Genomic DNA, 21,275 nt, shown 5'->3' with positions numbered 1-21,275 from the left:
TTTCAACAGTCAATCCTTACTTTCGCTTTAAATTGTTATGATTTTACGTCTGGCATTGTTTGAGAAAGTATGTAAATATTTGTGTATTTTGCTATTGATACTTTGTATGTTAATGTTCTTTTACATTGTTTAAGGCACGAATGGACAGCCAAAGTGAAGCAGTAGCTATCCAAGCCATTCGGAATTCTAAAGGAAATTCTTTTTGTGTAGACTGTGGTGCACCAAGTAAGATATCAATTATTAATTTTGTAAGAGTAATAATGTACTGTTCAAAAAAGATGTAATTTGCCTGATTAAAGAGGGACAGTATATATATATATAAATGTATATGTTATGTATGTATGTGTTTATATACTGTATATATGTGTGTGTATGTGTATATATATATATATATATATATATATATATATTATATGTACTTCAGAGCCCTCGGGGTTCTAGGAGAGGGAACTTTCCTATCTGTCAGTAACGCGGGCAGAACAACTTGTGATTGGCTGTAAACACCTCCATGTCAAAACCGAAAAACACTTTTTTGTGGGTGTTTTAGTAAATTAAGACTAAACAATGCCTTGCTCACTTTTAAAATAAGATATATGCCATCCTAAGAGCAATACTTTAAAAGCATTTAAAAAAAAAAATCCATTTATGGTAGCTGGTAAAAAAAACTTTAGTAGGTGTTTTGAATTAAAGAAATAGAATGAAAAAATGGAGATCCAAGCATCTAAAAAAAAAGAAGGTGATGATGGTACTCTGAAAGAATAGGTATCTGTTATATGTTCAATTTTAGTTTTTATAATTCACCAGGAAATTGATATTTTTTAAAAAATAAAAAAATATTTGCTTGTTATTTAATGTGTGTTTGTGTTTGCTAGACCCAACCTGGGCCAGCCTGAATTTGGGTGCTCTGATCTGCATTGAATGCTCAGGAATTCACCGGAACCTGGGAACACATCTGTCCCGGGTTCGTTCCTTGGACCTAGATGACTGGCCTCTAGAACTGACACTTGTGTTGACATCAATTGGAAATGAAATGGCTAACAGCATTTGGGAAATGACAACACAAGGAAGGACAAAACCATCCTTTGACTCTTCAAGGTACCTTAAGAGTTTTTATTCATACTTAAAACTCTTTATGGATAATTAGTAACATAATTTATCCAAAGCAATAAGTGATAAGGTTCGGTCTCTCAGACTGGAACAACAAGTACTTTATATAGTGATTTATACACAGGATTACTTAGTTTATGTTAGCATCAAATAGCTAGTCTTTATTGTGGCATCATATGGTCAGCTAGAGAGATTTTCCTAATAAATATTATGATTATTATTACTATTAAGTTAAATAAATAGTTATATATACCAATAAAACATGTTTATCCATAAACAATATTTAAATAAGGGACATCAAGATTACAATATTTATTTTACACTTTGGTGAACATTAGTCTCAAAAACTGGACAGATGGCTAGATTACATGTGTTGAGGTACAGCTTTTAACGCTGAAAAAATGGGAACGCATATTACGAATTGTGTCGGTATAGCTATACCGCAAACATTTTAGCCTGTAACGCAACGCCCATTCCGCACCCAAAAAAAGGACGTGTGGGATTTCAATAGAGCCGGTATTACATGTTGTGCGTTAAGGCTAAAATGCTTGCGTTACAGCCTATACTGACACGATTCATACCGCCATCTGAGAGCAGTAGTTATGGATTTTGCAAAACAAAAATGTTTCACAAAACTCATAACTAAAGTGTTACAAAGTACACGAACACCCATCGCAAACACAATTTGAAACTTATTAACCCCTAATCTGCTGCCCACCACATTGCAACTATTAAATAAACTTAATAACCCCTAATCTCTTGCCCACCCACATCACCAACAGTATTTAAATATATCAACTCCTAATCCACGGCTCCCCGACATCGCCACCACTATAATAAAGTTATTAACCCCTAAACCTCCGGCGTCCCACATCGCCGCTACTATAATAAAGTAATTGTTTTTATTTTTGATAATTTCGTTCATTATTTTTTGTAATTTTAGTGGTTTTTATTTTTTGTAATTTAGTGTTTATTATTTTTTGTAATTTTAGATTTTTTATTTTTTTTTGTAGTGTTAGGTTTTTTTTAAATTTATAATCTAGATTTTTTAATTGGTATTTTTTTGTTTTATTAGTATAGTTATGTTAGGTTAATTTATAGTTTAATGTTAGGTTTATTTTTATTTCACAGGTAAGTTTTTATTTAAATATAGTTATATTTTAATTTTAATTTAAAGTTAGGGGGTGTTAAGTTTAGGGGTTAATAGTTTAAGTGTTTTGCGATGTGGGGGGCGGCGGTTTAGGGGTTAATAAATTTAGTTTAGTGGTGGCGATGTGGGCGGCCTGAGGTTTAGGAGTTAATAGGTTTATTTAGTGGCGGCGATGTGGGAGGCCGGAGGTTTAGGGGTTAATAACTTTATTATAGTGGCAGCAATGTTGGGTAGCGGTGGATTAGGGATTAATAGCTTTTTTTTTTTTTTTCAAATCTTTTTATTGAGAGAGCGGCATACATGTAAATACAAACAAATATCTCCATGTTACAGTATAAAGTCAGTTGAGTGTTTTATACAGAGTAAGACAGTGCAATAGTATATTTACAGTATGTGACCTTCTCGGTCCTACTTTCTCAACATATCGTGATTAGAAACATTAATTCCATATTATAATCCAAGTAGACTTTCAACATGATAAAGGTTTCACATGGATACAGCTCTCAAACTTTTCTCTTTTCTACCCATTCCCCCCCCTCCTACCCCTCCTCCCTCCCATGCCCCCCCGCCCATGTGGAGATTAGCACTTCTCTCCCCACTATCGTGCCCCACCCCAGAAAACTACTCCCACCCTTATATTCAACAGTTATTCAGTGCCTAGGATATTCTATGTCCTGCATCTCACTCGATGAGCCGGTGTGAGGGAAGAAAAAAAAAAAAAAAAGAGGAAAGAAAAGGTATCAAGGGAAGAGACAAACGTAGGGGTCAACCTGCAATGTCCAAACTTTAGTCATCTAGGTGACTCCAATCCCCTCTCAGAGAGTCTTCCAGAAATTATATAGTGTTACGGAAAGGGATCAGAACTTGTCTTTGTACTTCTAATTCGAACGTCAATATCAGTCTACGCCATTTCCGAAGAAATGGATTTAGCCTATTTCCCACGTCTATTCTGACATCTACTTGTTCGGTAAATAGTTGGGTTCTCAGCATATTTCGAAAGTAAGCTATTGAGGGGGTTTGGGCAACTGTCCAATGTTTGAGTATGCATTTTCTTGCTAATAATATCAGTAGCGTCAGTTCAGAGTCAAATTGCCTGTGGTGTTGTTCCCAGTCCAAAAACAATATCATCTGAGGTGTAAAGTCAATATTTATGGCTAGCTTTTTCCTAACCCAATATTGTAGTTTTTCCCAAAACTGTCTAATCCTGGGGCAATCCCAGATACAGTGCAACAGGTCCGGAGACTCCATTGAACACTTGGTACATCTGTTCGGCCAGTCAGGAATCCACTTGGCAAGGCACTTAGGGGTCATATATGCCCTATGCAAAAATCTAATTTGTGTCTCCCGTAGATTTGCCGACAATGTGGCTTTTCTAGTTTTCTCCAGTCCTCTCCGGGCCACTTCCCACGTGATCTCCCCAAATCCCTCCCTCTGCCAGCCCTGTAAAAGTTCTGGTTGCAGTAATTGTAGTCTTTTTTGTATCAAAGTTTGGTAGATCCCTGATAAAGAGAAGCATCCCATCTTAAATAAAGTTTGTGATACTCGGAATGGTGAGCCTTCCCAAAAATCCAGTTTATCTCTGGTTAGAGTCTCCACATAATGACGTGCCTGCAGGTATGCATAAAAATGCTTGTTTGGCAAGTTGTATTCTCTCTGCAGCGTCGCAAAGGATTTCATGGTTTTCAGTAGCGGGTCCACCAGTGATCCCACAGTTTTCAACCCAAGCGCCTCCCAAGTGCGAAATGGTTTCGTATCCATACCTGCAGGAAAATCTGGGTTACCACTTAGTGGTAAAAAGGCAGAACCTAGGTTCGTTTTGCCTAAAAATTTGTGAGCTAGGTGCCAGGCCCTTAGCGGGTCCTGATATATAAAATTCCCCTCCAATGTCCCTCCCATCTTTGGTTTTGGCATGTGAGGCAGGTATGCCAAGGCTATACCTCCTAGAGCCGCCCGTTCCAGGTTATCGCTATAAAAGTGAGCCGAACTCACCTGCCAATCTACAACTAAGCGGATCAGGGCCGCCCAATTGTAGAGTTTGAAATCTGGCAGCGACAAGCCCCCATGTAGGTAGTTCAGGGTTAGTTTATCTGTTGCAATGCGCGGTCTACCGCCTCGCCACAAGAAGAAACGCATTGCAGAGTTTAACTCTTTCACATTCGCCTTGGAGAGTAGTAACGGTAGCATGAGCATAGGGTATAAGAGCCGTGGGAGGATAACCATTTTCAGGAGGCTAACCCTTCCCATCAGAGAAATCGGGAGAGATTTCCAACTTCTCATCTGACCACACAGTTTTGCACATAAAGGAGTCAAATTAGTTGCATACAGCTTATTGGTATTCACATGGATCTGGATTCCTAAATAAGTGATCATTTGGTTTGCTACCGTAAACGGGTAGTCATGGGCTTGGTTCTCCCCCTTATGCAACCAGAGAATTTCTGACTTTTGCATGTTGGCTTTGTATCCCGCGAACGCCCCAAAATCTGACAGCGTCTGCACAATTGATGGTATATGGGTCTTTGGTTCCTGAACAAATAGCAACATATCATCCGCATACAATGCGAGATGTTGGGGGTGCCCGGCCATGTCAATGCCCGGGAATATTTGACGCAGTTTAACTGCCAGGGGCTCCAGTGCCAGATTGAACAGTAAGGGAGACAGGGGGCATCCCTGTCTCGTGCCTCTTTGCAGAGCGATGTCTGATGAGTAAAGATGATTAGAACATATATTGGCTATGGGGGATGAGTACAAATTTTTGACAAATGCCGTAAAGGGCCCAGAAAAGTTAAAGCTGGCCAGTGTATGGAATAAATGGCCCCATTCTACCCTGTCACAGGCCTTCTCTGCGTCTAATGACAGCAGGAAGGCCTCCGGGATTTGATCCCCCTCTCTAGAATTTTTCCTATTCCAGAAATGATGTAGTACCTGCAGTATTCTGCGTACATTCACTACCGATGATCTTGCCATCATGAAACCAGTCTGGTCTTCATGAATCAAGTCCGGCAACACAAATTTAAGACGCTCCGCTAGTAGTTTTGTTAAGATCTTATAGTCTGAGTTCAGTAATGAGATTGGTCTATAAGACTCAGTAAGCAAGGCATCTTTGCCCGTTTTGGGGATAAGAGTAATATGAGCGGCTGTGAAAGTCGTGGCCGGCCTGTTTTCCTCTGTGAAATAGTTGGCAAACAGGTCAGTGAGCACTGGTGTTACTCTAGTTTTCAGCATCCTGTAGAACTCAATGGGCAGCCCATCCGGGCCTGCCGCTTTACCCAAGTTTAAGGTCATAATCGTCCTGTCCACTTCTTCCCTCGTAATTGGTGCATTTAACTGGGTCAGTTGCGACTCCGTTATCTGTGGGAGTTCAATAGAGCTCCAAAATGCTCGCCTCTTTTCTTCTGAATCACACTGATTGCTAGTGTAGAGCTCAGAGTAATAGGCAGCGAAGGCTTCCACAATCCTTTCAGGATCTTTCATTACAGTGCCCTTGTGTTTGATGGCTGCAATAAAACGGGTGGAGGTTTTTAGATTAACCAGGGAGGCTAACAGCCTGCCTGATTTATCGCCGTAGCGATAATATTTGCCTCTAGTTCGCAGGAGAGTTTGTGAGGCCTGGTATGCCAGCATCGTGTCATATTCTTTTTTTAGTGGCTATGTATTGCCTGTGGTGTGTCAGTGTCATGTCAGATCTGTACAGGCCATAGTTGTTTGTCAACTTCTCTCTCAATTTCTCTAATCTCTCTGTTTGCAGTTTCTTCCTGCGAGATAAGAAGGCCAAAATATCCCCCGCAAGAACTACCTTGGCTGTTTGCCAAAAGAGCTCCGGGGTCGATGCATGCTGTGCGTTATTGGCTTGGTAGTCATCCCAAGCGCTTTCTAGGTATTGTTGGAACTCCTGAGAGGTCAACAAGTATTGCGGGAATCTGAGAGCCCTGCGATTACTGGATCTGGGCAAGGTGTCCAAGAAGAGACCCACAGGGGCATGGTCAGAGACCACAATGTCTCCGATCTTAACATCTACTGTTTGGGGGATAAGGGAGTTCGAAATCAGAAATAGATCTATGCGAGACATAGTAGGAGAGGCTCGGGAGAGACACGTGAAGTCTTTGCCATCTGGATTTAGCTTCCGCCAAATATCAACAACATCCAAAGAGGACACCAGTGTTTGGAATGTTTTTAGTTCAAATTTGGTATTGATCTTCGGTTGTGCCCCGACCAAGTGTCGTGTGGGATCCCTAAGCCTGTCACAATGAGGATTAGGGGCCAGGTTGAAGTCTCCTCCTATTATAAGAGGGGTGTCTAAAAAGGGGGTTAGTAAGTCAATCAGTTTGTTCCAGAATGTCTTGTCCTTATTATTGGGAGCATATATATTACACAGTGTGTACTTTTTACCGGCAATGGTAACCCGAGCTATAACATATCGCCCTTCAGTGTCTGTCAATACTGTCACGACCCCAACCTCTAGCTTCTTCCCAAATAAAATAGCTACCCCTCTACTAGACGATTTATAGGAGGCAAATTCCACCCTCCCAACCCAATCAGTCTTTAATTTTAAGTGTTCTGAGTCAGTAAGGTGCGTCTCCTGTATAAACGCAATATCTGCCCCTTTCTTTCTAAGTTGAGTTAATATAGTTTTTCTTTTTATCGGGGAGTGTATACCCCCCACATTCCAGGAGTAAATACTAAATGTCAGTGATTTTCAAGAACCTCTGTGTGTTCATGGGTATTACAAATAGAGGAAGAGAGGGAGAGAGAAAAAAAAAAAAAAATATATATATATATATTTCCTACCAGTTCCCACACCGGCTCATCATGTCCAAGAAACTCAGTTATCCTTACTGCCGAGGCACAACCTGCAAAGAGCAACATCAAAAAATAACATATTATAAACCAAATTTTGCTATTCATAAAACCCTCATATTTAAGGAGTACTTTTCCTCCCTTATGAACAGCACCTTTCCATACATTACAGATAATAAACATTAGCACCCAGAGGGAGGAGAATGTAAAGAAGTTGTTAATACATTTTCCTATCATCATATTGCATGTATTTTTCCCCCTCCATTGATTCACCCCATCTGTAATAGAGGTTAGCAAGTGAGTAAAACATTTGAACAGAACACAACTTTTGAACACAACTTGTCCTGTCTGAACCATAACTACTAACCAAAGCAACCCTATAAGATCCATATCGTAAATATAGGTACTGCTATCTGAACTCTCCAAATGGAGTAATCTTTTTTGCCTATTAGCATATGCCAATAACATTTTCAGACCTTAAGAGATATATTAAGAGATATATTCCCTTCACAGAGGATTCCTTTAACCCTCCCCCCCCCCCCCCTGGCACGGACAGGGCTCCTGGAGCCATCTTCAGCATCCAAGTACTCTTGTGCAGCTTGTGGTGATTCAAAAAATTTAGGCCCTCTGTGGGTTATTATCTTTAATTTGGCAGGGAAGAGCAGGAATGCCTGCCTACCCTCTCTGTGTAATCTGGAACATAATGTTGAGAACTCCCTGCGCTTCTTTACCAAGTCTGCTGAATAATCCTGAAACAACAGGATCCTAGAATTTTCATACAGCACTTCATCCATTTTCCTATACGCCCTGAGAACAGCCATTTTAGTTTGAAAGTGTAAAAATTTTATCATTACAGGCCTCGCCTGCGCATTACGATCCATGGCCGGCCTCTCAGGGCCCACTCTGTGCGCTCTCTCTACACTATGCACTAAAGCAGATGTGGGAATCCCTAGCAGAGGGGGGAGGGTAGTTTCAACAAATTTCAAAATGTCATTCGCTTTTACACATTCAGGCAACCCTATCAGGCGAACACTATTCCGCCGGGATCTATTTTCTAGATCATCTAACTTTTGTTGAAGGACTGTGGTATGCTTCTCTAACTCCATTATTTTACTTGAGTGGACATTTTGTGTGTCTTCTACATCAGAGACCCTATTCTCAACCTCTGATACCCTAGTCGAGAATTGTTTAACCTCTTCTGCAAGAGTATCAACCCCCTTCTGGAGGTTCTCTATTTTTGGTAAAAATAGGGTAGATATTTGCTTGACTATTGGATGGGGGTCAAGGGTATAATTATCCTGAAAAACATCGCTGGTTGAGGCCTGGGTACCCATATCAGATCCCACTTTATTTCTGCGATCTGAATTCTTATTCCTATGTGCCATGCTATTTGGTATTAGGAATTTCTCCATACAATTTCTAGCCACTTATTTCCTAGTCTCTGGTAATTCTCAGGGTTGAAAAAGTTGACACAAAAGAAAAAAGAGAAAGGAAAAGAAAAAGAACAACTATATTGCTCACTCTCTCTCTATGACAAGTCATGCAGACCTCAGTATATATACAGAAAGTTATCAGTCAACATTACAATATCACAAAGCTCAATTGTAGCTCAAATGAGACATAAACATCTGCCAGTTTTTTACAAGCATCTATTAGTGAACCTGCTGTGAAAAAAGAGGTTATTTAGTGAGCCCTTCTAAGCCAGTGCTCTGATTTATAACACACAATTCTATAACAAGTCTGGCGGTTTTCAGCATTGATATGTAATATTATCAGTTAACAGGACAATATACCATAGCACAGTTGCAGTACAGTTAAAATATAAACATCTATCAGTAGTTTGCAAATGTCTATGTCTGAGCCTGCAGGAGGAAAAAAGAAAAAGGATTAGTTGGAGAGCCTTTCCCCTCCCAGATCCTGATTCAGTGCACCAGTGCACCCTGTGGAAGGAATTAAAGAGTCTATAGTGAAAAGTTCCTTCTCTATGTAACGGTTGCCTCTCAGGTTGTGCTGTGTTATGAGAAAACCCTTGTAATGCTATCGCAGTTCTTTTCCAAAAGATCAGAGGATGTCCTCCCTTTACATGCACATAAGAGTCAAATACATAACAGGAGCTCTTGTTCAAACCGGCTTACTGCATGGAGCTGTTTCAGATAGAGCCAGGTAGTCTTCCCCTGTTATGCAAGATGGGGGCCCTCAGATATATCAGGGATCCTATGCTCATTCACCCTTGAGTATTGGATCTATCAGTTCTTTTACAGGGGGTCGTTATGTGGTATTATATGGTCCCCCAGCGAGTCACCAAATGCAATATTCAGTCTTCGTTAACACTGATTGCTCTTTTTCTGCCACCTACCTCCTCCCAGATTGGCCTCATGTAAAGGTAAAGGTTAAGGTTGACGCCACATAAAGAGAGCATCAACTCACAGGCTTACCGACATCTGCCCCCAGTCAGCGTTCCTCAGCTCTCAGTTGCAACCAGGCCCTTAGTATTTATGCTTTCCCAGCACAGCCTTAGAGAGAGAACGGCTGTACCAGTCGGTAGGTGGGCTTCTGCTCTGTATCCTGCTCCGGTGCGGTAAAATACTTGGTGGCTTAATCTGCTGTGTCCTCACTCACCCGGCCAGCCAGTTCGTGCTTGCGGTCCCTGGGCAGTCACACAGTTTTCAGGCCACGTGGTCGTCCGGCAAAACCTCACCAGTCACCGGATGGCTTGGCGGCGATCCGACAGTTCGGCCACTCGTAGCGGCTAGCTGTCAGTCTCACAGTAGTTTGGCAGGTCAGTTCGGGGATACACCTCACCAAGCAGGGCCTCTTCACACTGTCTCCTTCTTTGTAGCGCGCCAATATGGCCGCCGCGTGCACGGACCTTTCAGCCACCGGGTCCCTTAGATAGTGAAATGTTGTACTTCGGTGGGGGCAGTTGTTATGGCCAGCCTCTCTGTAGCCCAGACACGATACCTGTCAAGGGCAAATAGGCTCGGGCAGCAGAATTGGGGCAAAAAATCCACTTTTAGTATCAGTGTTGCACGGAGCTCTGTACTAGTGCTGCTATCTCCAAGCCCGCCCACCGGAAGTCCAGGGATTAATAGCTTTTATTAGTGTCAGCGATGTCGAAGGGGAGGAATAGGGGTTAATAACTTTATTATAGTGCCGGGGAGCAGCAGAATAGGGGTTAATAGCTTTTATTAGTGTAGGCGATGTCGGGGAGCGGCGGATTAGGTGTGTTTAGACTCGGGTTTATGTTAGGATGTTAGGTTTAAACATAACTTTTTTTTTCCCTATAGACGTTGATGGGGTTGCGTTACGGAGATTTTTCATTCTGCACTTCAGGTGTTTTTTTCTAACACTCTCTCCCCATCGATGTCTATGGGGGAAAGTGTGCAAAGCAGTCAAATTAGCCCTTGGATTTTGTACAGTATGGAGGTTAACGCCACCATATCGCACGCACAAAGAGGCTTTTCAGTAACTCGTAATGGCAGCTCTATGAAGAGTGAAATAACGCAACTTTTTTGGCGTTAGTTTCACACCCTGTTTAGTGCAAAACTCGTAATCTAGGTGAGAGAGAGAAATCATGCCAAATCCTTGGAGGATTTTTAGACCTTATATTGTATTGTAGGTATCTCTCCTTCACACCCAGAGCCCTGCATAGCTAGATAAGCAGCTCTTAAGCTAGAATTTGTCTTTTAAAAACACTCTGTGGCACATTGCAGTACTGAATATACTTTTTTCGATAATCTCACCAGATTAGAGAGCTTTAGATCATCAGGCCCTAAGAAGCACATTTGCTGGTTCATGGTTTTTTCATGAATTTGATTTTTATACTTTTAGATTTCTAATCTCCCTAAATTTCCCATCATTTAAACATGCTACACTTTTCTCCTGTCTGCATTTACTTTATCCTCCCTTGTGCGTAAAAGTTACAGCTCCACATTTCACAGCAACACTCTATTAATATCTCACCTTCTCTTCTATCATCTCCCCTCTACAGCACACATGCACTAGATCACTTAGATCACTCAGCCAACCATGCTCCACTGACCCTAAGCTTAGACACTCACATAAGGCATACTCTTATCTTCTTTCTCTTACCATCTTCTTTCTTTGGAGCTGGGGATGTCTCGCCTTACCTGGTCCCAGTCTGTCTCTTTCTGCTCACTAACACAACTGACACACTCCACAATTGTCTTGTGCCCTTTGGAATACAGGTTCTGTATGCAACAAAGCTCACTTCTATTCATGACCTATTTATTTCACAATCAATTAACCAGTTAGCCCTCACAGAGGTTTGGCTCTTCCCCTCTAACACAACTGTTGTCCTATAGTGGCCTACACTTTAGTCACAAACCCAGGCCAGGAAACGGATATGGAGGTGTAGTAGGCATTCTTCTGTCTCCATACTGTACCTTCCCCTGCATTACTTCACCCCCTCTATTTCTTTCTCATCTTTTGAAGTTCATACTATTCAGCTTTTCTCCCTTGTAGCTCTCCGTGTTGTTGTTATCTATAGGCCTATTGGTCCAGCATCACAATTTTTAGACCATTTTGAAGCCTGCATCACATTTCCTGTATTGTGACCTTCTCTCATCTAAGATGACTTTAACATACCCATTGGCAATCCTAACATGCCTGCAGTGCTGCCTCTAAACTTCTACCTGCTCAACTGAAACCTCTACTCTGTTTTCAACCATTAGATTATTGCTGATCACTTTAAAAGTAAAATTTACACAATTAGAAAAGACATATCTCCCTCACACCCCTCAATTCCTGCCCTCCTTACTCATCCCTTCTATTAACAAAACCTTTCTCCTGTAAGTCTTCATCCTCCTATCTTCTGTTCATCGCACAACCAATCTACTTGACCCTCTTTATTCATTACTTCCCTCTCTCTCTGCTTCTATAATCTTTTCCCTAACTCATCTCTTTAACCAGTCTCTCACCACTGGCACATTTCCAAATACATTCAAACAAGTGTCAGTCACACAAATTCTAAAAAAGCCCTTGCTTGACCCCTCTACCCCTTCTAACTATCGTCCTGTCTCTTTGCTTCCCCAAATTAATAGAAGGACTATACTATAATTGCCTAACTCAATTTCTCCCAGCTATCTCCTAACTTGATCCCCTACAATCCATATTTTTCCCTAAATACTCAACAGAAACAGTTCGCACTAAATTAACATATTATCTGCTATCAGCTAAAGCAAAGGGACACAACTCCTTACTCATTTTTCTGGATCTCTCTGCTGTTTCAGCATATTTGACCATCCTCTTCTCTTACAAATTGTACATCAATTTTGCATCACAGCCCTCTCCTGTTTTTCTTCTTTTCTTTTCATACAGTTTCCTTTAACAGCATACCCTTTAATCCTCTGGGTCTCTTAGTAGGAATACCACAAGGCTCTGTCTTTGGTCCCCTGCTTTTTTCTATCTAAACATCCTCTTTTGGAAAGTTTATATCCAAATATCTAACAGCGCTGATTGGGACCTATAGCTCCTTAACAGAATGGGCCCCTAGCTGCCCAAAATATGTGAAATAAACAAGAAAAATGCCTGAAGGAGCGCCTAAGTCTAGGCAAGGTCTATTAGTAAGATAGAAGTCTAAATACGGATTAAAAGGCTAAGTACAATAGTATTTAATATCACAAATTATAATAAAACATCAATAATTGACATAAATATAATAAAACATCAATTAAACTACAAATTAATGCATGGATCCATGACTAAAAAGTGTATATAAAATATTTGTTACAATTTAGAAGTTATTAAAATCGGGGACAGAATGTCGACAGAGCTGTACAATAAACAATAAACAATATGTACTCTAAGGAATAAATGTATCCTAATATGTCATGTGAATAATAGTAATGTAAAGGTACATCTGGCCAAATAATATCAATGAATACAATGTAGTGATGGAAAAAACAAATAATGAAAAGTTCATCAAATAGTTCAATCAAAAAGTTCCTCAAGTGTAAACAGTTCTCCTATAACATGATATATCCAAAGTGTGAGTGCAAAAAATAAAAAATGTTGTAAAAATAGTTAAAAATGTATCTTAACGAACCACAGTTGATGAATGTCATTTTTTTTATTAGACTCATCTATTTTTCCTATGTATTAGCTAGCCCCAAAATATAAAATGAGTCTCTCGACGGTTCTTTCCATTTGGTAATTTTAACTTCTCAAATACTTATATATGCATTATATTATATGATATCCTTTTATTATTTGCACTATTTCATTGTACATAAGAAGTATATCATTTCATTACATGTTTGACATCACCTATAGTACAGTTAAACGTCAGTCACTATAGGTATTTGGTGTCATCTAAGTTAGGATATACAATCACAGCCTTATGGAAGGTTAACCATATAAACCATATAAACAGTCATTCATCTTTTGCCCTGTGAGATGTGTATAAGTCTAATTGTTGACAAAGTATACTGCCTTATTGATTCATTTCAATCTAAAGTATTTGAATTTATTAACACATCTATCACATATTTCCCAATATTTTTTAGTTTTTTAGTCTTATATGTATATTTTAGATAAGACCGCTGCTTGGAAGTCAATATACAGTAGATCTATATGATCTCTATTTTTAACTTATTATTTTTTTATTTATTATTATTCTTTATCCAAAATATTAGTAGTATATTTCTGGGTTCTACATTATCAATCGATAGATATCGCCTATAGAAAGATGATACATTCTCCATCATGGGTACTTTGTGTCATATGTTGTATAATCTTAGGAATATATATACACAACCACACACTTCCAGTAACCATTTCTAATTTTTTAACTTTGTGACATGTATATGATTTCACTGCTCATAAAGGAAACCTTCCCATGATATTTGATTTATATATGATTTATATATTATTCATATACGAAAGAATTCTGATGTTACTACAGAATTTCTAATATACCTTTTCTAGTTCTCAACCTACTTTCAATTATCCGTTTCAGTTATAATTTAAGTAGATCTATACGATCTTTCTCTTACCCCTTCAAGTATATTGCCGTTTTGTTTATAATCCTAATAGATCTACACAACCTTTATCTCATCATTCTAAATATCATTAGTATAATTTGAAATTCCCCTTGTACCTGAACCGGATACCAATAATGGTAAACAAAGATACGTCATATCCACATCCGGTCAGTAACCGGAAGCGTGCATCACACCCACTTCCGGTTTGGCGAAACTAACCGCTTCTGGTTATGATAAGAGTACTAACGAACATAGGTACAATCTATTATGGAATGACACGATACAACTTTTGATAATATAACTTGGGTACCAATCTATATAAGACACTATTAGGGTACCAATTGGTATAGGGATCTTTGATCTACAATAATGAAAGAATATTTAACAAATACCGGCAAATTATATCCGGGTTAAAGGGCAACCAACCAGCATACTACTATTTAAGAGCATACTCACCACAACCATACTCTAGTCTTAAAAAAGGCCCTACAGTGGGCCGAAACGTGTTGGCAAACATATGGTGAGCTCTATTTCAATTATTTGTTATTCTATTTAAAACAATACTGTGCTATGTTATTGCCTTTCACTTACAGGATTTGAAGACCTTCATCACTTTTATTTGGATCACTTCTGTTTCTAAAAGGATATTTTATTATTATTGTTTGATTAATATCAACACAATAGATTAATCTTTTTGGACACATATTTTGTTTTTTGATCTTATTCACCGTTTTTGCTTCTTGTGATTTTTTTTGTATTTTTTAATTTTTGCTTTTGTACACACCAACACCATTGGAGATTTTTTACAGTTCTACATATACTAAACACCATTGGAGAATTTTCACTATTTTTACAACATTTTTTATTTTTTGCACTCGCACTTTGGATATATCATGTTATAGGAGAACTGTTTACACTTGAGGAACTTTTTGATTGATGAACTATTTGATAAACTTTTCATTATTTGTTTTTTCCATCACTACATTGTATTCATTGATATTATTTGGACGGATGTACCTTTACATTACTATTATTCACAGGACATATTAGGATACATTTATTCCTTAGAGTACATATTGTTTATTGTTTATTGTACAGCTCTGTCGACATTCTGTCCCCGATTTTAATAACTTCTAAATTGTAACAAATATTTTGTATAAACTTTTTAGTCATGGATCCATGCATTAATTTGTAGTTTCATTGATGTTTTATTATATTTATGTCAATTACTGATGTTTTATTATAATTTGTGATATTAAATACTATTGTACTTAGCCTTTTAATCCGTATTTAGACTTCTATCTTACTAATAGACCTTGCCTAGACTTAGGCGCTCCTTCAGGCATTTTTCTTGTTCATTTTTATTGGAGAGTTTATATCCTCCTTAGTAGACATGCGGCTAGATTACGAGTTTTACGGTATGAGTGAAAAAGCAGCATTAAGGCTTTTTTTCACTACCGCGGGTATTAGGAGTCTTCCAGGTTTAGCTGCACCGCACACTTTTTTGGCCGGAACGCAACGTAACTACCGCAGCTTTCAAAAAGTCCTTTTTCAATGGAACTTCCTTTGCGCCTGGGAGGCCAAAAAGTGAGCGGTACACCCTAAAACTTCAAGATCCATACCGTAAACTGAAAGTCAGTAGTTAGGAGTTTTACGCTACAAAGCTGTAACATAAAACTCATAACTAAAGTGCTAAAAAGTACACTAACACCCATAAACTACCTATTAACCCCTAAACCAAGGCCCTCCCACATTGCAAACACTAAAATAAAATTATTAACCCCTAATCTGTCGCTCCGGACATAACCGCCACTCAGATAAACATATTAACCCCTAAACCGCCGCACTCCTGCATCGCAAACACTGGTTAAATATTATTAACCCCTAATCTGCCACCCCTAACATCTCCGCCACCTACCTACATTTATTAACCCCTAACCTGTCGCCCCCACTATACTAAATTTATTAACCCCTAACCCTATCACTAACTAACTTTAATGTAATTAAAATAAATCTAAATAAAACCTACTAAACATCGCCGACACCTACATAATGTTATTAAAGGGTCACTGTAACCAAAATTTTTCTTTTGTGATTCAGATTGAGCATGAAATTTTAAGCAGCTTTCTAATTTACTCCTATTATAAAAAAAATTTCATTCTCTTGGTATCTTTATTTGAAATGCAAGAATGTAAGTTTAGATGCCGGCCCATTTTTGGTGAACAACCTGGGTTGTCATTGCTGATTGGTGGATACATTCATCCACCAATAAAAAAGTGCTGTCCAGAGTACTGAACCCAAAAAAAAGCTTAGATGCCTTCTTTTTCAAATAAAGATAGCAAGAGAACGAAGAAAAATTGATAATAGGAGTAAATTAGAAAGTTGCTTAAAATGGCATGCTCTTTCTGAATTACAAAAGAAAAATTTTGAGTTCAGTGTCCCTTTAACCCATAATCTCTTGCCCCCAATGTTGCCACAACCTACCTACACTTATTAACCCCTAATCTGCCACCCCCAACGTTGCTGCCACTATACTAAATTTATTAACCCCTAAACCTAACCCTAAGTCTAACCCTAACACCCGCTAACTTTAATGTAATTAAAATAAATCTAAATAAAACCTACTATTAATAACTAAATAATACCTATTTAAAACTAAATACTTACCTGTAAAATAAACCCTAAGCTAGCTACAATATAACTAATAGTTACATTATATCTAGCTTAGGTTTTATTTTTATTTCACAGATAAAGTTTATATTTATTTTAACTAGGTAGACTAGTTAGTAAATAGTTATTAACCTAACCTGTCTTACACTAACACCTAACCTTACACTACAATTAAATAAATTACATAAATTAAATACAATTAGCTAAATTACAAAAAAACAAACAGTAAATTACACAAAATAAAAAAAGAAATTATCAGATCTTTAAATTAATTACACCTAATCTAATAGCCCTATCAAAATAAAAAAGCCCCCCCAAAATAAAAAAAATCCTAGCCTAAACTAAACTACCAATAGCCCTTAAAAGGGCCTTTTGCAGGGCATTGCCCCAAAGAAATCAGCTCTTTTACCTTTAAAAAAAAAAATATAAACAACCCCCAACAGTAAAACCCACCACCCACACAACCAAACCCCCCAAATAAAATCCTATCTAAAAAAACCTAAGCTCCCCATTGCCCTGAAAAGGGCATTTGGATGGGCATTGCATTGGGCATGGGCATTTGGATGGGCATTGCATTTTCCGCCCAAAACCCTAATCTAAAAATAAAACCCACCCAATAAACCCTTAAAAAACAGAATTTATGCTTACCTGATAAATTACTTTCTCCAACGGTGTGTCCGGTCCACGGCGTCATCCTTACTTGTGGGAATATCTCTTCCCCAACAGGAAATGGCAAAGAGTCCCAGCAAAGCTGGCCATATAGTCCCTCCTAGGCTCCGCCCACCCCAGTCATTCGACCGACGGACAGGAGGAAAAATATAGGAGAAACCATATGGTACCGTGGTGACTGTAGTTAGAGAAAATAATTCATCAGACCTGATTAAAAAACCAGGGCGGGCCGTGGACCGGACACACCGTTGGAGAAAGTAATTTATCAGGTAAGCATAAATTCTGTTTTCTCCAACATTGGTGTGTCCGGTCCACGGCATCATGCTTACTTGTGGGAACCAATACCAAAGCTTTAGGACACGGATGAAGGGAGGGAGCAAATCAGGTTACCTAAACGGAAGGCACCACGGCTTGCAAAACCTTTCTCCCAAAAATAGCCTCCGAAGAAGCAAAAGTATCAAATTTGTAGAATTTGGCAAAAGTGTGCAGTAAAGACCAAGTCGCTGCCTTACATATCTGATCAACAGAAGCCTCGTTCTTGAAGGCCCATGTGGAAGCCACAGCCCTAGTGGAGTGAGCTGTGATTCTTTCAGGAGGCTGCCGTCCGGCAGTCTCATAAGCCAAACGGATGATGCTTTTAAGCCAAAAAGAAAGAGAGGTATAAGTCGCTTTTTGACCTCTCCTTTTACCAGAATAGACGACAAACAGAGAAGATGTTTGTCTGAAATCTTTTGTAGCTTCTAAATAGAATTTTAGAGCATGGACTACGTCCAAATTGTGTAACAAACATTCCTTCTTTGAAACTGGATTCGGACACAAAGAAGGTACAACTATCTCCTGGTTAATATTTTTGTTAGAAACAACCTTTGGAAGAAAACCAGGCTTAGTACGCAAAACCACCTTATCTGCATGGAACACCAGATAGGGCGGAGCACACTGCAGAGCAGATAACTCTGAAACTCTTCTAGCAGAAGAAATAGCAACCAAAAACAAAACTTTCCAAGATAACAACTTAATATCTATGGAATGTAGAGGTTCAAACGGAACCCCTTGAAGAACTGAAAGAACTAAATTTAAACTCCAGGGAGGAGTCAAAGGTCTGTAAACAGGCTTGATCCTAACCAGAGCCTGAACAAATGCTTGAACATCTGGCATGGCTGCCAGTCGTTTGTGTAGTAAGACAGATAAAGCAGAAATCTGTCCCTTTAGAGAACTCGCAGATAATCCTTTATCCAAACCTTCTTGCAGAAAGGAAAGAATCTTAGGAATTTTTATCTTATTCCAAGGTAATCCCTTGGATTCACACCAGCAGATATATCTTTTCCATATCTTATGGTAAATCTTTCTAGTTACTTTCTAGTTACCGGTTTTCTGGCCTGAATCACAGAATCTGAAAACACACGCTTTGATAGAATCAAGCGTTCAATCTCCAAGCCATCAGCTGGAGGGAGACCAGATTTGGATGTTCGAATGGACCCTGAACAAGAAGGTCCTGTCTCAAAGGTAGCTTCCATGGTGGAACCGATGACATATTCACCAGGTCTGCATACCAAGTCCTGCGTGGCCACGCAGGGGCTATCAAGATCACCGAGGCCCTCTCCTGTTTGATCCTGGCTACCAGCCTGGGAATGAGAGGAAACGGTGGAAACACATAAGCTAGGTTGAAGGTCCAAGGCGCTACTAGTGCATCCACTAGAGTCGCCTTGGGATCCCTGGATCTGGACCCGTAGCAAGGAACCTTGAAGTTCTGACGAAACGCCATCAGATCCATGTCTGGAATGCCCCATAATTGAGTCAATTGGGCAAAAATCTCCGGGTGGAGTTCCCACTCCCCCGGATGGAATGTCTGACGACTCAGATAATCCGCTTCCCAGTTTTCCACACCTGGGATGTGGATCGCAGATAGATGGCAGGAGTGATTCTCCGCCCATTGTATTATTTTGGTTACTTCTTTCATCGCCAGGGAACTCCTTGTTCCCCCCTGATGATTGATATACGCAACAGTCGTCATGTTGTCTGATTGGAATCTTATGAATCTGGCCTTTGCAAGCTGAGGCCAAGCCCTGAGAGCATTGAATATCGCTCTTAGATCCAGAATGTTTATCGGGAGAAGAGACTCTTCCCGAGACCATAGTCCCTGAGCTTTCAGGGATTCCCAGACCGCACCCCAGCCCACTAGACTGGCGTCGGTCGTGACAATGACCCACTCTGGTCTGCGGAAGCTCATTCCCTGGGATAGGTGGTCCAGGGATATCCACCAACGGAGTGAATCTCTGGTCTTCTGAAGAACTTGACAAGCGCTTAGAAGTTTTGACTTTCTGACATCTGTCAGAAAGATCTTCATTTCTAAGGAATCTATTATTGTTCCCAAGAAGGGAACTCTGGTTGACGGAGACAGAGAACTCTTTTCTATGTTCACCTTCCATCCGTGAGATCTGAGAAAGGCCAGAACGATGTCTGTATGAGCCTTTGATTTTGAAAGGGACGATGCTTGTATTAGAATGTCGTCCAAGTATGGTACTACTACAATGCCCCTCGGTCTTAGAACCGCTAGAAGGGACCCGAGTACCTTTGTGAAAATCCTTGGAGCAGTGGCTAATCCGAATGGGAGGGCCACAAACTGGTAATGTTTGTCCAGAAAGGCGAACCTTAGGAACTGATGATGTTCTTTGTGGATAGGAATATGTAGGTACGCATCCTTTAGATCCACGGTAGTCATAAATTGACCTTCCTGGATAGTGGGTAGAATCATTCGAATGGTTTCCATTTTGAACGATGGTACCCTGAGAAATTTGTTTAGGATCTTTAAATCCAGAATTGGTCTGAAGGTTCCCTCTTTTTTGGGAACTACGAACAGATTTGAGTAAAATCCCATTCCTTGTTCCGTCATTGGAACTGGGTGTATCACTCCCATCTTTAACAGGTCTTCTACACAATGTAAGAACGCCTGTCTCTTTATTTGGTTTGAGGATAAGTGAGACATGTGGAACCTTCCCCTTGGGGGTAGTTCCTTGAATTCCAGAAGATAACCCTGAGAAACTATTTCTAGCATCCAGGGATCCTGAACATCTCTTGCCCAAGCCTGAGCAAAGAGAGAGAGTCTGCCCCCCACTAGATCCGGTCCCGGATCGGGGGCTACTCCTTCATGCTGTTTTGTTAGCAGCGGCAGGCTTCTTGGCCTGCTTACCCTTGTTCCAGCCTTGCATCGGTTTCCAGGCTGGTTTGGTCTGTGAGGTATTACCCTCTTGCTTAGTGGATGCAGAATTAGAGCCCAGTCCGTTCCTGAAATTACGAAAGGAACGAAAATTAGACTTATTCTTGGCCTTGAAAGGCCGATCTTGTGGGAGGGCGTGACCCTTTCCCCCAGTGATGTCTGAGATAATCTCTTTCAATTCTGGTCCAAAGAGAGTTTTACCCTTGAAGGGGATGTTAAGCAATTTTGTCTTGGATGATACATCCGCTGACCAAGACTTTAGCCAGAGCGCTCTGCGCGCCACAATTGCAAACCCTGAATTTTTCGCCGCTAATCTAGCTAATTGCAAAGCAGCATCTAAAATAAAAGAGTTAGCCAACTTAAGTGCGTGAACTCTGTCCATAACCTCCTCATATGGAGTCTCTCTACTGAGCGACTTTTCTAGTTCCTTGAAACAGAACCACGCTGCTGTAGTGACAGGAACAATGCACGAAATGGGTTGTAGAAGGTAACCTTGCTGTACAAAAATCTTTTTAAGCAAACCTTCCAATTTTTTATCCATAGGATCTGTGAAAGCACAACTATCCTCGATAAGAATAGTAGTGCGCTTGTTTAGAGTAGAAACTGCCCCCTCGACCTTAGGGACTGTCTGCCATAAGTCCTTTCTGGGGTCGACCATAAGAAATAA

At 39.9% G+C, this 21,275-nt stretch overlaps 1 protein-coding gene across 2 annotated transcripts in view; it reads left to right on the top strand.

Annotated features, from left to right (window-relative positions):
• AGAP2 (ArfGAP with GTPase domain, ankyrin repeat and PH domain 2) overlaps nt 1-21,275 on the top strand; it is a 636,919-nt gene that overhangs the window by 588,749 nt on the left and 26,895 nt on the right. For both annotated transcript variants that reach the window (XM_053708205.1, XM_053708204.1), the window contains 2 exons: nt 135-225; nt 873-1,095. In XM_053708205.1, the coding sequence (XP_053564180.1) occupies nt 135-225; nt 873-1,095 (314 nt within the window). The remainder of the gene's footprint in view (nt 1-134; nt 226-872; nt 1,096-21,275) is intronic.

The sequence above is a fragment of the Bombina bombina genome, chromosome 3 (assembly GCF_027579735.1).
Source record: "Bombina bombina isolate aBomBom1 chromosome 3, aBomBom1.pri, whole genome shotgun sequence".
Classification (NCBI taxonomy): domain Eukaryota; kingdom Metazoa; phylum Chordata; class Amphibia; order Anura; family Bombinatoridae; genus Bombina; species Bombina bombina.
Note: the sequence above shows the minus strand (reverse complement) of the source record. Positions and strands in the feature narration are given on the sequence as shown.